The sequence below is a fragment of the Coregonus lavaretus genome, assembly GCF_964263955.1.
Source record: "Coregonus lavaretus genome assembly, chromosome: 11".
NCBI lineage: Eukaryota > Metazoa > Chordata > Actinopteri > Salmoniformes > Salmonidae > Coregonus > Coregonus lavaretus.
In genome coordinates this window covers 46163253-46180282 of record NC_139998.1, presented here as the reverse complement: position 1 = coordinate 46180282, position 17030 = coordinate 46163253, and the positions used below count along the sequence as shown (strand labels likewise).

General features: G+C 44.2%; 1 protein-coding gene across 2 annotated transcripts in view; it reads left to right on the top strand.

The window, feature by feature from the left end:
- Positions 1-16389, top strand: part of LOC311137761 (3',5'-cyclic-AMP phosphodiesterase 4C-like) — a 155052-nt gene extending 138663 nt beyond the window's left edge. For both annotated transcript variants that reach the window (XM_084172345.1, XM_084172344.1), the window contains 9 exons: positions 1303-1396; positions 8173-8351; positions 8703-8801; positions 9045-9209; positions 9447-9546; positions 9794-9948; positions 10314-10436; positions 11126-11308; positions 11441-16389. In XM_084172345.1, coding sequence (XP_084028471.1) covers positions 1303-1396; positions 8173-8351; positions 8703-8801; positions 9045-9209; positions 9447-9546; positions 9794-9948; positions 10314-10436; positions 11126-11308; positions 11441-11989 — 1647 coding nt within the window. In that variant the 3' untranslated portion in view covers positions 11990-16389. The remainder of the gene's footprint in view (positions 1-1302; positions 1397-8172; positions 8352-8702; positions 8802-9044; positions 9210-9446; positions 9547-9793; positions 9949-10313; positions 10437-11125; positions 11309-11440) is intronic.
- Positions 16390-17030: the final 641 nt, after the last annotated feature.

Genomic DNA, 17030 nt, shown 5'->3' with positions numbered 1-17030 from the left:
GACCTGTAGAATCTGCTACTGGATTTGATTCACCAAAGTTGGTTTCTCCTGCTCGCTCGTCTTTGTTTTTGACATTCAACATGTGTCCACTGGAATGCCCTATGTCACTTTGTTTTCTATGTCCTGGACACATACAGGTGAGTGCACAGGAATGTGTGTGTCAGGGTGTCATTTTCTGTTATTGCAGTGCAAACTTCTTAACTGCATGATGGTAAGTGTGCTTTGGTGTACTGTAGGACACAGTATGTATTTGGATGTCTGTGTTTTTGCATATTATGTCAGTGAGATGGTATAAAACTGCGTATTATTTAGTCTACACATGCCTGTGTGTGTGTTTACACACATGCCTGTTCCATTGTGTGTATGTGCGTGAGTGTGTTTGTGTCTACAAATCCCTGTGAGTACACTACCCGTTCCTTCCTGTATGTCTCATTGTGTGTGTGTTTGTGTGTGTACATGCAATGTCTCCTTTAAGACCGTATACGGTGGTTTGTATGGCTGGCGTGGTGCACTCCCCTCTCCCCTATCCACGTGTGTGATTACATAGCCTCTGCCGAGTCCCCATCAACAGGGGAAATGGAAAGAGAGCCTGGGATGCGACTTTCGCTTTTGGACGTTAACAAGGCGACACTCCATCTTAACCCCTCCTCCACATTTACTGGATTGGTTGAACAGTGCAGAAGAGAACCTCCCCCTACAGTTTTTTTTCTTCTGGTCAAGACCAGTGTGTAGGGGATTTAGTTTCAGGCGATTATTTTAGGCCTGCTACGTTAGGTTAGTGATTACATAATGGTCTGAGCCCAGCTGAAGACACTGTTCCCCTCCTTGTGCCCTCCAATGTGATGCACTGAATAGAATAGGGTATGAGGTTGTGTCATGATAGAAGTGTATGATTGTTTTGTTTTAAAAACATATTTTCTTAATTCATTTTCTGGTCTTATTGATATAATTGACTACTATTACTCTATTGATATCCCATTTTACACTTGTCTTCTTCTATATCCTGACATGTTATTCAGTATGAGGGGATCAAGGAAATCACTACTGTCATATTATTTACTTGTTAGTTACTCCTGACACTTGAGTGTGGTGTAAAAAATCACACCAAACAGAATGTAAAAATCTAGTTTATTGCTATTTTGAACTCTCGTTTTGTTAATTTATAAAAAAATATATAGTATGAGAGGAACTTTACTGCTGGTACACTTGTTCTACTGAGGCATGTTCTACTTTCCATACTGTATATCCATGTATGAAGTCGTGTCACTGAGGCTTGTCATTGTGTCTGATCTTGTTCCCCAGTTCAAAAGGATGCTGAACAGAGAGCTCACCCAGTTGTCAGAAACCAGTCGGTCAGGAAACCAAGTCTCAGAGTTCATCGCCAACACTTTCCTAGGTGAGTGACAACAGCACTCTAAGTATGGCCCCTGAACTGGCATTGCAATGGCTAGGAAAGGTATTCATTTAGACCCTACTGTCAAATAATAATTGATGTAAAGCATTCATCCTGCTCAAAAGTTGGTACATAAATACAATATTTCTTAGCTTTATAAGGCATTATACAGCTCTATAAATGTAGTCATAGATGTTTATGTTTTTGCATTATTATGCATAGCTCATAAGGCATTATAAATGTGCTTATAATGCATTATGAATTACCAAATACTTACACAATTATTACAGCATGTTTTGTATATAATGTGTTGTAGTACTGAACAGGCCAACATATTTAGTGTGAACATACTGCATGTTGTCATGCAATCTATGTGGTTGGATAGTGGAGTATACAAATATGCATATTTAGATCTCAACTTGGCATTTGTCATGCATGTCTGCTAGCCTATTAGCCAGCATGTTAGGGGAAAGAGAAGGGATCCAAAGGAAGCAGGCGACAAGGCATTCCTGGACACGTTGTCTGGCGTTGCCATGGAGACCGTCATATTATTAGACTGCCTTTTTGCGTCAATACCCCAGTCTTTAACGGATATTGTGGCAGAATGGAGCTTCACCAAAATGCTTGCAGACGGAGAGAAGATGGATCCTGCAAATATATGTCCATTTGACATAATTTGGTTTGTTTTGAAGTTGGCTTGGATCGGAAAGGAGAACTATGGCTTTGGGTGAAAGGAAGAGGAAATATTGTGAGATTGGTGAGACCGCTTCTCTTGGTGTGGTGGGGTAGGGTGGCAGATTGTATGTCCTCGTAATGATATGTGGGATTGTTTTTTAGGATCTTGGATTCTGATCTGTCTTCTCATATTTGGCACTGTCTGACTACCAGGAGTCATTATTGGTTGAGAGATGACATTTGCTGGAGAGTTATCAGTTGAAGAAGTATTCCTAGTACTAGTCTAATTGATTTCTCACCTGATTTGTGGTGGAAATATCTTAGATTAGCTATAGTTAGTAAGATTAACAATCAACTATTAATTTTCTGCCGTTTTCAGTGTCCTCCTATACAGTGGCGATTTTAGCGTGTCAATCTTGGGGCAAAATCTTGGTGCCAGCAAAGCCACAACACTAAACAATACATCAATTACACTATAACGGTGACAAACATAGCTGATATGGCTGACTTCCTTAAACAAGTGTGATTTCTACTGACAATTGAGATGTACAAACTATGGCATAAGGGAACGACGAGCGGATAAGAGGCAATCCGTAATTAATGAGCTAGTACGGACATAGTCAATATAACTATTTGTTCAGCACTTTTGAAATGTACAGCGACAGAATTTAGAACATGGGCCGTTCTTACAGTATTCTCCCTGTACACCAAGTCAGAACCGTAGGATAAATAAAGGGGGCATATAAGCAGACAATGAAAGCTCTTACAATATTCGATGACATTTCTCTAAAACAGGCTATAGGCTACATGTGCACCACCAAGTCAGAACAGTAGGCTAAGTTATGAGGGGGAAAGGGACCAAATTATTATTACATGGGCTACTAACAGCTTACTACACAACATACACTTAGTATTGCTTTCTTAGCTACAGTATACATAGCTCCCTGGCATATAACATAATTTATGCAACAGCATACAATACATTTTTGGACTCACCTTGTTGTGCTGTGCTCACTTGAACAGGACGGTGGCGCAGCGGTCCTTCTTGTGGGCAAATTTTGTCATCAAAGTCTGGCATTCTCTGGATTTACGGTGCTTTCAAGACAACTCGGAACTCTGAAAGAAACAAAGTCGAATCATGACATCAGTGATCTTCAGGTCGAAGCTCTAGAAAGAGGCCCGAGTTCGCTACTTGGAATTCCGAGTTGGATGACCGTTAAAAACGTATTTTCTCAGTTGGAGCTCGTTTTTTTCTGAGTTCCCAGTTGTCTTGAATTCACTGATGTCTGAGGTTTCCCAGTTCTGAGTTTCCAGTTGTTTTGAACACGGCAGAAGTCATGCTGGATCGACAGCATGGCCAGTGTATTCAAAATTTTCTGGCCCATGGTGTTGCATGTGAATGTTGATCCTTTTAAGCTTGGAAAAGAGAACCTTAAACCCAGACTTGGATCACACACCCTCTCCACTGAATAGCAGGCTAGTGATTGCTTTGCAACGCTTGCAGTTAGCCACTGATTCCTTCCAAACCACTCATTGTTGAATTTGCGATTTCCAACTTGTTGTGTAATGTTTATATCCAATGGCTGATGAGCACCGATACGTTTTAGCTATAATTCCTCTTCATATGACAAGGATTGAAAAGGATTTGCCAGTAGATTGTCAACTTGATTCATGATGATGACTGCTTGTCTAGATTGCTAACTAAGATTTTGAAAGTATGATGTTGACATGATCAGTCTAATCAAAACTACGGTAGATATAACATGATTTGATGTAATTTTATCTGTGGCCAATGACCTTGAGCCTTCTTGGATGGGCACTTCTAATGTAAATCTATGGCAACACCCAATGGGCTTGAATTTTCTAGCGCTCCCCGTGGATTTTGCGGTGACAGTGTCCCCATGAGTGACACAACACTGAGCTAATCACGGCGCAACCAGAGAACATTACCAAACCCTACGCTCTGTATTTTCTGCTGGCTGCCCCACCCCCACAGAAAGCACTGAGCTAGGCTGAATCACCTGCATTTTGGAGCTGCCTTACTCAAGAAAGCAAAAAAGAGACCATGTTTGTATGTGGCTTTATTAACTCAATTATTATTATTTCTTTTACATTGTTTGCAAACTGATATGTGACACGTATTACTGTATTTTTTTCTTTTAGCTACATTTTACATTTACATTTTAGTCATTTAGCAGACGCTCTTATCCAGAGCGACTTACAGGAGCAATTAGGGTTAAGTGCCTTGCTCAAGGGCACATTTACGTCATTTAGCAGACGCTCTTATCCAGAGCGACTACAAATTGGTGCATTCACCCTATAGCCAGTGGGATAACCACTTTACAATTATACTTTTTTTTTTTTTGGGGGGGGGGGGGGGGGGGGTAGAAGGATTACTTTATCCTATCCCAGGTGTTCCTTAAAGAGGTGGGGTTTCAAATGTCTCCGGAAGGTGGTGAGTGACTCCGCTGTCCTGGCGTCGTGAGGGAGCTTGTTCCACCATTGGGGTGCCAGAGCAGCGAACAGCTTTGACTGGGCTGAGCGGGAACTATGCTTCCGCAGAGGAAGGGGAGCCAGCAGGCCAGAGGTGGATGAACGCAATGCCCTCGCCTGGGTGTAGGGACTGATCAGAGCCTGAAGGTACGGAGGTGCCGTTCCCCTCACTGCTCCATAGGCAAGCACCATGGTCTTGTAACGGATGCGAGCTTCAACTGGAAGCCAGTGGAGTGTGCGGAGGAGGGGGGTGACGTGAGAGAACTTGGGAAGGTTGAACACCAGACGGGCTGCGGCATTCTGGATGAGTTGTAGGGGTTTAATGGCACAGGCAGGGAGCCCAGCCAACAGCGAGTTGCAGTAATCCAGACGGGAGATGACAAGTGCCTGGATTAGGACCTGTGCCGCTTCCTGTGTAAGGCAGGGTCGTACTCTCCGAATGTTGTAGAGCATGAACCTGCAGGATCGGGTCACCGCCTTGATGTTGGCGGAGAACGACAGGGTGTTGTCCAGGGTCACGCCAAGGCTCTTCGCACTCTGGGAGGAGGACACAACGGAGTTGTCAACCGTGATGGCGAGATCATGGAACGGGCAGTCCTTCCCCGGGAGGAAGAGCAGCTCCGTCTTGCCAGGGTTCAGCTTGAGGTGGTGATCCGTCATCCATACTGATATGTCGGCCAGACATGCAGAGATGCGATTCGCCACCTGGTTATCAGAAGGGGGAAAGGAGAAGATTAGTTGTGTATCGTCAGCGTAGCAATGATAGGAGAGGCCATGTGAGGATATGACAGAGCCAAGTGACTTGGTGTATAGGGAGAAAAGGAGAGGGCCTAGAACTGAGCCCTGGGGGACACCAGTGGTGAGAGCACGTGGTGCGGAGACAGCTTCTCGCCACGCCACTTGGTAGGAGCGACCGGTCAGGTAGGACGCAATCCAGGAGTGAGCCGCGCCGGAGATGCCCAGCTCGGAGAGGGTGGAGAGGAGGATCTGATGGTTCACTGTATCAAAGGCAGCAGACAGGTCTAGAAGGACAAGAGCAGAGGAGAGAGAGTTAGCTTTAGCAGTGCGGAGAGCCTCCGTGACACAGAGAAGAGCAGTCTCAGTTGAATGACCAGTCCTGAAACCTGACTGGTTTGGATCAAGAAGGTCATTCTGAGAGAGATAGCAAGAGAGTTGGCTAAAGACGGCACGCTCAATAGTTTTGGAAAGAAAAGAAAGAAGGGATACTGGTCTGTAGTTGTTGACATCAGTGGGATCGAGTGTTGGTTTTTTGAGAAGGGGTGCAACTCTCGCTCTCTTGAAGACGGAAGGGACATGGCCAGCGGTCAAGGATGAGTTGATCAGCGAGGTGAGGTAGGGGAGAAGGTCACCGGAGATGGTCTGGAGAAGAGAGGAGGAGATGGGGTCAAGCGGGCAGGTTGTTGGGCGGCCTGCAGTCACTAGTCGCAAGATTTTATCTGGAGAGAGAGGGGAGAAAGAAGTCAAAGCATAGGGTAGGGCAGTGTGAGCAGGACCAGCAGTGTCATTAGACTTAACAAACGAGGATCGGATGTCGTCAACCTTCTTTTCAAAGTGGTTGACAAAGTCATCCACAGAGAGGGAGGAGGGGGGGGGGGGGGGATTCAGCAGTGAGGAGAATGTGGCAAAGAGCTTCCTAGGGTTAGAGGCAGATGCTTGGAATTTAGAGTGGTAGAAAGTGGCCTTAGCAGCAGAAACAGATGAAGAAAATGTAGAGAGGAGGGAGTGAAAAGATGCCAGGTCGGCAGGGAGTTTAGTTTTCTTCCATTTCCGCTCAGCTGCCCGGAGCTCTGTTCTGTGAGCTCGCAATGAGTCATCAAGCCACAGAGCTGGAGGGGAGGACCGAGCCGGCCGGGAGGATAGGGGACACAGGGAGTCAAAGGATGCAGAAAGGGAGGAGAGGAGGGTTGAGGAGGCAGAATCAGGAGATTGGAGGGAGAAGGATTGAGCAGAGGGAAGAGATGATAGGATGGAAGAGGAGAGAGTAGTGGGAGAGAGAGAGCGAAGGTTGCGGCGGCGCGTTACCATCTGTGTAGGGGCAGAGTGAGTAGTGTTGGAGGAGAGCGAGAGAGAAAAGGATACAAAGTAGTGGTCGGAGACATGGAGGGGAGTTGCAGTGAGATTAGTAGAAGAGCAACATCTAGTAAAGATGAAGTCAAGCGTATTGCCTGCCTTGTGAGTGGGGGGGGATGGTGAGAGGGTGAGGTCAAAAGAGGAGAGGAGTGGAAAGAAGGAGGCAGAGAGAAATGAGTCAAATGTAGACGTGGGGAGGTTGAAATCCCCCAAGACTGTGAAGGGTGAGCCATCCTCAGGAAAGGAACTTATCAAGGCGTCAAGCTCATTGATGAACTCTCCAAGGGAACCTGGAGGGCGATAGATGACAAGGATATTAAGCTTAAATGGGCTAGTGACTGTGACAGCGTGGAATTCAAATGAGGAGATAGACAGATGGGTTAGGGGAAAAATTGAGAATGACCACTTGGGAGAGATGAGGATTCCTGTGCCACCACCCCTCTGACCAGATGCTCTCGGGGTATGCGAGAACACATGGTCAGACGAGGAGAGAGCAGTAGGAGTAGCAGTGTTTTCAGTGGTAATCCATGTTTCCGTCAGTGCCAGGAAGTCGAGGGACTGGAGGGTGGCATAGGCTGGGATGAAGTCAGCCTTGTTGGCGGCAGAACGGCAGTTCCAGAGGCTGCCTGAGACCTGGAACTCCAGGTGTGTGGTGCGTGCAGGGACCACCAGGTTAGAGAGGCAGCAGCCACGCGGTGTGAGGCGTTTGTGTAGCCTGTGCGGAGAGGAGAGAACAGGGATAGGCAGAGGCATAGTTGACAGGCTGCAGCAGATGGCTACAATAATGCAGAGGAGATCGGGATGAAATGAACTAAACATCAGGGAAAGGAGAGAGCAGGCCTCCCTCACCAAAAAAAAAATATATATATAACTCTCCCAACTTCCAACTCAGAAACTATAATTGTTTCACTGAACCACCCGAGTAAAACTCTCCCAACTTCCACTTTAGAAATTAGAATTGTTGTAAACTACAGCAGACTGTTATCAGTAGCTGTAATTAAGTACAGCAGCTACCAACCACCTAACGTTAATGCCTCGGATGAGGTTAGAAAAACAGCTGAATGGTAGCAGCTAGCTGGCTCAATCACAGGTACTCTTAAGCATGAAATAACATTGGAAACAATTAACCATAGTTGCAAAAAGTTACCAGTAGCTACCCGCTAGCTAGCTAGCTTTGTTGGTCCAAGTAGTGGGTAGGCTAGCCTCGTGCTTCGCCGGAGTCCGCCGAATACAGTCCTTACCTACAATAATTACCTACAATAACCTTCAGCTAAACAGGTGGGGCTCAAAACATGAATGACGTGTTGCCACTGCTCCTATATATTGGTTGAAATAAAATAAATAATCGACCTGCCTTACTGGTTGGGTGGCTGGCAAATAGTCAGGGCTCCCCTCCTAACACCAATACAGCCATAGTCCAATGGGCATATATTATTTTCTCTCTTCTCTCTCTCTCTTCTGTCTCTCTCTCTCTCTCTTCTGTCTCCTCTCTTCTCTTCTCGCTCTCTCACTGTCTGTAGAAAAGCAGCATGATGTGGAGATTATGTCTGGGCCTCCTAAGGAGAAGGACAAGAAGAAGAAGAAGAGGCCCATGTCCCAGATCGTTGCGGTGAAGAAGCCTGCCCTCAGCCCCAGCCTTGCCCCCACCCAGATACCCCGCTTCGGGGTCACCACACTCCAGGAGGACCTACTGGCCACGGTGGGCGCCATACACACACACACACACACACACACATACTTACACACACACACGCATACTTACACACACACACACACACACACATACATACTTACACACACACACGCATACTTACACAGACAGGCACACACTGTTTACACTGAAGAATGGCTGTTACTTTAATGCTTATTGCTTGGCCTTTAATGTTATATGTAATATAACATCAGTGACGTATTATTGGCAAACTTTTGTGCCATCCTCATATCGTTTGTTATGCGTGTTAAAAAAGTATAATATTTTGTATTTATTAAATACAATTCTGCTTAATTGCCATATCAGACTTTTTCTCAGTTTGTTGTGTTGTGGTTCTAGGAATTTGAGGAGATCAACAGATGGGGTCTAGATATTTTCAAGATAGCTGAATACTCTGGGAATCGGCCTTTGACGGTGGTCATGTACTCCATTTTCCAGGTATGAGTCTCCCATTACTTTCCCAATCTCCCTTTCCAAATCCATCTCCTCTGTCCATACATTACAGCAGCAAATTGTAGCATTCTCTAGCATTCCTTCTAAGACATTTGAATCTTGGTGTGATGGCCAAGGGTTTGAGTCCCGGTCGGGGCTACCCCAAATTCACTTCGATACATTACCAAAAGTTTGTTACATATTTGCTCTACTCTTGTGAGCCTGGTTTCTGTTGCTCCCCAACCTCAGGAGCGAGAGCTGCTGAAAAACTTTAAGATCCCAGCCGACACCTTTATCACCTTCATGATGACCCTGGAGGACCACTACCATGCCGACGTGGCCTACCACAACAACATCCACGCTGCCGACGTGGTACAGTCCACCCACGTTCTCCTCTCCACCCCTGCCCTGGAGGTATGGAACATTCCATTATGAGGACGATTAAAGGATGATGTCCAGCCATATTCTATATTCTAATCTAGTTTGTAGACTTGCCCTGTGCATAGCTTTGGATTTGATCAACTTTATCAGTGCATATTAAGGTAGAAGGGGTTTGTTCATGGTGTTGATAGTAAAGATGAGGTGAAAAGAATGTCCCCACGCTACGTGTTAATACTTAATAACACAAAAGTGTCTGTTTTTTGTTTTCAGGCTGTCTTCACTGACCTAGAGATCATGGCTGCTCTGTTTGCCAGTGCCATACATGACGTGGATCACCCCGGAGTGTCCAACCAGTTCCTCATCAACACAAGTCAGTCCCATCCCTCACTAGCAATCTCTCTGATTAGATCTAATTAAAGGATATGTCCTTTGGAGCTAAATGTGTCTGGGATCTACTACTGTGAAGACTACATTATAGCGTCTGTAAGGCGGAGTTTGATCTCTGGATAATTGTTTCTTCTGTTGTTTTGAACCTAATAAATACCTTTTTTGTAGCTCTACAGGAGTGCCTTGGAATTGTTGCTGCTTTACTAATGGTGTGGGTGTTCCTACTGTAGACTCTGAGCTGGCTCTAATGTACAACGACGCCTCGGTCCTGGAGAACCACCACCTGGCTGTGGGCTTCAAGCTGCTGCAGGAGGACAACTGTGACATCTTCCAGAGCCTCAGCAAGAAACAGGGACAGTCCCTCAGGAAGATGGTCATCGACATGGTGAGACACTGACTGAATGAATTGGAATTGAATATAAATTAAATATTAGCTACACACCTCCATGTTATCATAGTTAAACATGATAAGGAATGAGCCGACATCATAATGATATGGCCATTTAGCAGACACTTTTCCCCAAAGTCAGTTACCGGTACATTTCACACATACAGTATATTCAGTATCAAACCCACAACACAACCCTGGATGTAGGCATCACCATGCCCAAACCCACTGACCCATTGGAATTAGTGACTGAAGTAAGTGTGATTAATTGGTATTGTCATAGAGTTTCTAAACCCAGAGGCCCAACAAGCCGTTTCTACATAATCTTCATACTAAAACATATTTGGTATTGTCCTCTGCAGGTGTTGGCCACTGACATGTCCAAGCACATGAACTTCCTGGCTGACCTGAAGACCATGGTGGAGACCAAGAAGGTGACCAGCCTGGGAGTGCTGCTGCTGGACAACTACTCAGACCGCATCCAGGTCAGAGGTCATTTGTAGACACGCCACAGGCCACGTATCAATAGTCTACAGTGACGTCATCTCCTCTTCTCCGTCTCACTCACCTGAACTTATTTGAATATCGGCGCTGTCTGATGAAAACCTTATAACTCCATTTGCCAATTTAGATGTTTTTATTTTTTATTTATTGAAAGCAGTAACTCCCCTCAATGTACTCTGAACATGACTCTAGGACCAATCAAGTGTATTCAAAATAGCTTCTGAAGTGTCATAATTGTATGTTTGTTAATGGGAAAATAAGGACATTTTTTCAAATTTCCTGAAAAGTTTCTGTTTTAGAGATAAGAGGTTTTCATCAGACATCGAAGATATGTGGATACAGGATAGGTGAAAGCAATTTGAGGGGAACGCTGTTGGGAGTTTGAGAGGAGACAAGGAGAGGAAGTCACTTCAGATCATTGAAATGGACTCTGGTGTTGAATCTGAACTGTGAGCAATGCAGTCACTAGTTTACCGGAGACTAGTGTGATCAGTGCAGTTGTCTAAAATAACTCAAGACTTCATAGTGTCATGTACATTTACGGTTTTTATATAAATGTCTGAAATAGAAATGACAAAATAAATATGAATAAAAACGATATACTTCTTCAAAAAATATCTAAGCAATAGATAAACCAAGAACTAACATGGGCCTCCCTGCGTGTCTCCAGGTCCTTCAGAACATGGTTCACTGTGCTGACCTCAGTAACCCCACCAAGCCCCTGGAGGTCTACCGTCAGTGGACCGATCGCATCATGGTGGAGTTCTTCACCCAGGGGGACAGGGAGAGGGACAAGGGAATTGAGATCAGCCCTATGTGTGACAAACACAACGCCTCCGTTGAGAAGACCCAGGTACCGTACGAAAATCTGCAAACCCACCCGCAGGTGTTTGTCACTGCTTAACAGACCCAGTAGCTTGCAAATTATTGTCATAATGTCTGTTGAAACCCATCAAAACCAAAACATCTTTACTCCCCTCTGCAGGTGGGATTCATAGACTACATCGTCCACCCTCTGTGGGAGACGTGGGCTGACCTGGTCCACCCTGACGCCCAGGACATCCTGGATAACCTGGAGGACAACCGGGAGTGGTACCAGAGTATGATCCAGCGCAGCCCCTCATCCACCCTTGAGGACAGGGACCTTGACGAGGAGCCAGGTGCCCTGGAAGCCACGCCGGGGGGAAGCTGCGCCTCCGCAGGGGACAAGTTCCAGTTTGAACTCACCCTGGAGGAGGAGGAGGAGGAGGAGGAGGAGGGTGACTCAGACCTGGAGAGCCCCCCTGAGGAGGAGACGTCACAGGGGGGAGAGACCTCTAGGAAGACCCCGTCCCCATCCCCGGAGCCCAGCAGCAGATACCGGCCCCCCTCCCCCCACCCCGGCCGGGCCCTCAGTCTGGCCACCATGTCGGTTAGGAGCCCCGGTCATCTCAGAACGTTGAGCCCCGGGCTGGGCGCGGACGACATAGGCGATAGGGACAGAGAACTGGTCCAGGAAGGCAGTAGTGTAGCTTACCTACGGCTTGGCACGTAACACCAACCTTGGCCCTCCCTTCAACTCATTCTGTCCCTGCCTTGGTTCGTGGGTCCCAGCAGCAATTGGACGTGCAGGGTGGGCTTTTTATCAAGTCTGTATTGACAACAGTTCCTTTACACTGGAGACACCTTTACACTTTTTAATCTTGTAGAACAAGAAGTGTCGTTTTATCCTCTATTTCTTCTGTGTGCCAGATAGGACTTTTTTGTCCTGCATTCTGTAGTTGATTCTGGGGGAAAGTGTCTTAGACTCAAAGGTAGAGAACTAACCACAAGCTAACCAGCCTCCCGACGAAGCAAGGAATTGTACTGAGAAAACAATGTCTTCCTCAAAATGATGGAATATAGATATATTCAATGGAATATTGTAAGAATTGTAATCATTTTACAGGGTCTTGGAACTTTTGCAGCACACATTTAGGGGATGATATTCATTTGAATTCAGTCAGCATAAACGAGTATATTTTATTTTGTTTAGTCTGAGAATTCTGTGAATGTTTGACCTAATCCAGTATGTACCTGAATAGTGAGAGAATTGTAACTTAAACCTCAGGGTATGACGAGATAAATTATTTTAATGTAGCACGGACTTCTTGGGTACCCCTTAACCTAGACTGCCTGTTCGAGTTTTGTTACTGATAACAAACAGCTCTTAGAACCTTACTGCTTCAAGAGGTTCAAGTTATGCAAAAATACATATTTATTTGTGTCTGGCGCCCTCTATTGATCTCAATTGAAAAGTTAATGAGTTTGAGAACTTAAGCAATTTAAATATAAAATATGAAACCAACAGAACCAGTAAATTGTATTTCAAAAAAATCCCGAAGTACTGTGGTTGATTGGGGTACACAATAGAAGTTGTTTTAAATCTAGACTAACACCACTTACACTCATGTTTGTAAAATTGTATTTGTTTCTATGTGATCATGTTTTACGTTGTCACGTTTTTAATTTGATTTGAAATAGTTCAGTTTTGTTTTATATAACAAAACTGATCTATTTCAAATCAAATTAAAAAACATAGTGAATACACCATGGGTGTATTCATTATGCCGATTCTGTTGCAAAATGTTTAGTCTGTTGCAAAACGTTTTGCAACAAACCGTTTACTACAAATTGAAAATGAGTTTCTATTGGACAAATTCAGGTAGGTCTCTCCCCGTTTTGTTCCATTTGCTCTGTTTGCTTCCGGTAAATGGTTTCCGTTGCAAGAAGTAAGAATACACCCTAGGTCTGTTTGTCTCTGTGCTTTGTAAGCATCATTATCAGGGTGTCTCCACCATACAGTAGCACTTTACAATTTTTGTTGTAGAGGAAGCCCATTCAGTTCTAAAGAGCTTGAGCCAAACCATGATTCTAGTGGACAGCTACGGAAGGCTGTAGTTCCTGTCCAGAAACAACCCCTAGGCCTAACACCTAGACACATCTAGAGCTGAGAGGAATGGATAGGTGTAAGCAGTAGGGAGAAAATCCACCTAGCAGAGGGTGAGATTTATGTAGCTTAAAGGGCCACACAGTCAAAAACATGATTTCCTGTGTTTTATATATACATTTCAACACTGAGGTTGGAATAATACTGTGAAATTATGATAATGCACTTTGTGTTAGTTCATAGACCAATAACAGGAGAGTTTGCCCTCCTCTCTGCCAATAACAGCTAGCTCAGTTTACACATCCCTCCCATTAGGCTCCTCCAATTAGGCCCCTCAGACCACTCTGACAGTCCTAGCTAAATTCTTGCTTGAGAAATTGTATTTTGCTAAGAAGCCATTTGGTTATTTTTTACAATTTTTATTGAAAATGATCACAGTAAGGTTCTTAATTGTTACCCAGAAATTATTTGATAGAGAGTCAAAAACGGCTGCATTTTAAACCTATAAAATCCTGTCAGATCTCCACAAGTGTCGAGGTTTTAGGGGTTGTTTCTGAACAGGGCCGCAGAGTAACTAATTAGGGCTTATTCAGTAGGGTGTGATGCTTTGAAAGTTGCAGATAGAAATGTAATGAACAGCGTTGATACGATTCCCTGTAGTATGCAACAGAAAATCATGTCTGGTTTACACAATACTGTACATTCTGTATTGACATTGGATAATTTTCCATTCACCTGAATAAGCCCCTAATGTCTTGTTTGATTTGTTCTCGAGGGAAACCAGTTGACAGGGAAAATTGTGACAGTCTTTGGAATTTGAACAAAAGCATCTGCCAACCTAAGTCGTAATGAAATGTTGAACAAAGTTCTCTCTGAACTGTTGATTGTAATCATGTCATACTTTGACTTTAAAAAGTGTTGTTTCATCAATTGTCAGAATTATGCTATAATTTTAATGGAAACTGTAATACCTTGACTTTATACATTGGATGTAATGCTTTGACGTAGAGTTCTATTCAATCCGTATCGGTGAAGTTAAGCGTTACAGCGTGATTGGAATTTAAAGGCAATGTTCCCGCATAACGGAGACTGCACGGTAAACGTTGCATATGTCGGCTCGATCAGAAATGACCTTCATATTGCGCAATCTGTAACGCTTCAGCGATACAGATTGAACAGAGCCCTTAAATACTCTGCTCTTCACAGGGCTACAGCTTTTACCTATAGTATGTGAATGTCAATTGACCAAGGCAACACTGAAACATCAATTTTCAGTGAATTTCTATCATTGCGTTCGCTCATTGCACCCCTAATTGTTTTAGTTAAACCAATACTGTACAACTTAACTAGCCACAGCCAAATATAAGTACACTGAACAAAAATATAGTTTTCCATATGCACAAAAGGCTTATTTCTCAATTTTGTGCACAAATGTTTACATCCCTGTTAGTGAGCATTTCTTCTTTGCCAATATAATCCCGACAGGTGTGGCATACCAAGAAGCTGATTAAACGGCATTATCATTACACAGGTGCACCTTGTGCTGGGGACAAAAGGCCACTCTAAAATGTGCAGTTCTCTCACAACAATGCCACACAAGTTTTGAAGGAGTGTGCAATTGGCATGCTGACTGCAGGAATGTCCAACAGAGCTGTTGCCAGATAATTTAATGTTCATTTCTCTACCATATGTAGTTTTAGAGAATTTGGCAGTACGTCCAACCAGCCTCACAACCGCAGACCACATGTAACCACACCAGCCCAGGACCTCCACATCCGGCTTCTTCACCTACGGGATCTCTGAGACCAGCCACCCAGCTGATGAAACTGTGGGTTTGCACAACTGAAGGATTTCTGCACAAACTGTCAGAAACCGTCTCAGCGAAGCTCATCTGCGTGTTTGTCGTCCTCACCAGGGTCTTGACCTGACTGCAGTGGGCAAACGCTCACGTTCTATGGCCACTGGCAAGCTGGAGAAGTGTGCTCTTCACAGATGAATCCCAGTTTCAACTGTACCGTGCGTATGGCGTCGTGTGGGCGAGCGATTTGCAGATGTCAACGTTGTGAACAAAGTGCCCCATGGTGGCGGTGGGGTTATGGTATTTGCAGGCATAAGCTACAGACAACGAACAGAATTGCATTTTATCAATGGCAATTTGAATGCACAGAAATACCGTGACGAGATCCTGAGGCCCATTGTCGAGCCATTCATCCGCCTCCATCACCTCATGTTTCAGCAAGGATCTGTACACAATTCCTGGAAGCTGAAAATGTCCCAGTTCTTCCATGGCCTGCACAGTCACCAGAAATGTCACCCATTGAGCATGTTTGGGATGCTCTGCATCAATGTGTACGACAGCATGTTCCAGTTCCCGCCAATATCCAGCAACGTCGCACAGCTGAAGAGTGGGACAACATTCCACAATAAACAGCCTGGTCAACTCTATGCCAAGGAGATGTTGTGCTGCATGAGGCGCATATGTTTTCCCAGTCATGTGAAATCCATAGATTAGGGCCTAATTTATTTATTTCAATTGACTGATTTCCTTATGAACTGTAACTCAGTAAACTCTTTGAAATTGTTTTTATATTTTTGTTCAGTGTATATAAAAATCACTGAACTATCCTTAACGGAGGACAGTGACATCTGAAAATAACATCCAACAACAGCTCCAGCATGGTAAACTTGCCTGGGAACTAACACTCAAGTATTTAGTATTTCCCGCTTACTCTTTTCCTGGTAAGGCAGGGAGAAAAGTACACAAAAATATATATACATAAATCAGTGCCATTCAGTGTTAAACGTGTTGTCTGAGAAGTTAGAATGGTGACACTTCGTTCTCTTGGTCCCTTTATTGCTTTGCTGAAACTGACATGGTATACCATTTGTTTTTATCCGCAATGTTGGGCCAAGTTGGACATTTTAGTGTGTCTGTCAATATTTTTCAAAAAGTTTACCTTCCAATATTTTAACAGCAAAAGTTGCTGGAGTTCAGTGAAAATGCCAATAAATTATGGAAACCTGTATCACAATTTGTGCATCTGATTAAATCTATCGCTGTGCCCAAGTAGTTAAACTGTTGGGTTGATGCCGCGTTCACGTGCTAGTCGGAAACTCAAATTTCCGACTTGCTAACTGGTTGAACTCTGTACGTGTATAACTACAACCAGTTAGCAAGTCATGAGTTTAGTTCCGACTACCACGTGAACGCGGCATCAATCCCAGCCTAATCTTTGAATGAGTGAGAGGGTCAGAGATCATGCCAACATCTCCTGTTATTGGTAATGGTGAGAATGTCTTGGCGGGGGGGGGGGTATGATCTTTGACCCTCTAACTTTCTCACTCATTCAGGAGGATCCGTACTCATTGTAGCATCCACATTAATGTAGAAGTGTTTAGAAACTCTTTACAATAAGTGACTCATGACTACATTATTTACTATCGGGCACAAAATAATCGAAACAAACCACAAATGCGTCAACAAGTTAAGTCACAAGCTTGTCATCGCGTGCTAGGAATATGGGACCAAATAAACACTACTTTATTTACAAGAATCTTTAGGGGTGTCAATTGACCCCTACCTTTGAGGAAAAAGTATTACTTACTGAGCAATTGTATTAGTATAAAATAATTTCCCAATTTCTTTGAGCATACAGCTCAATATTTG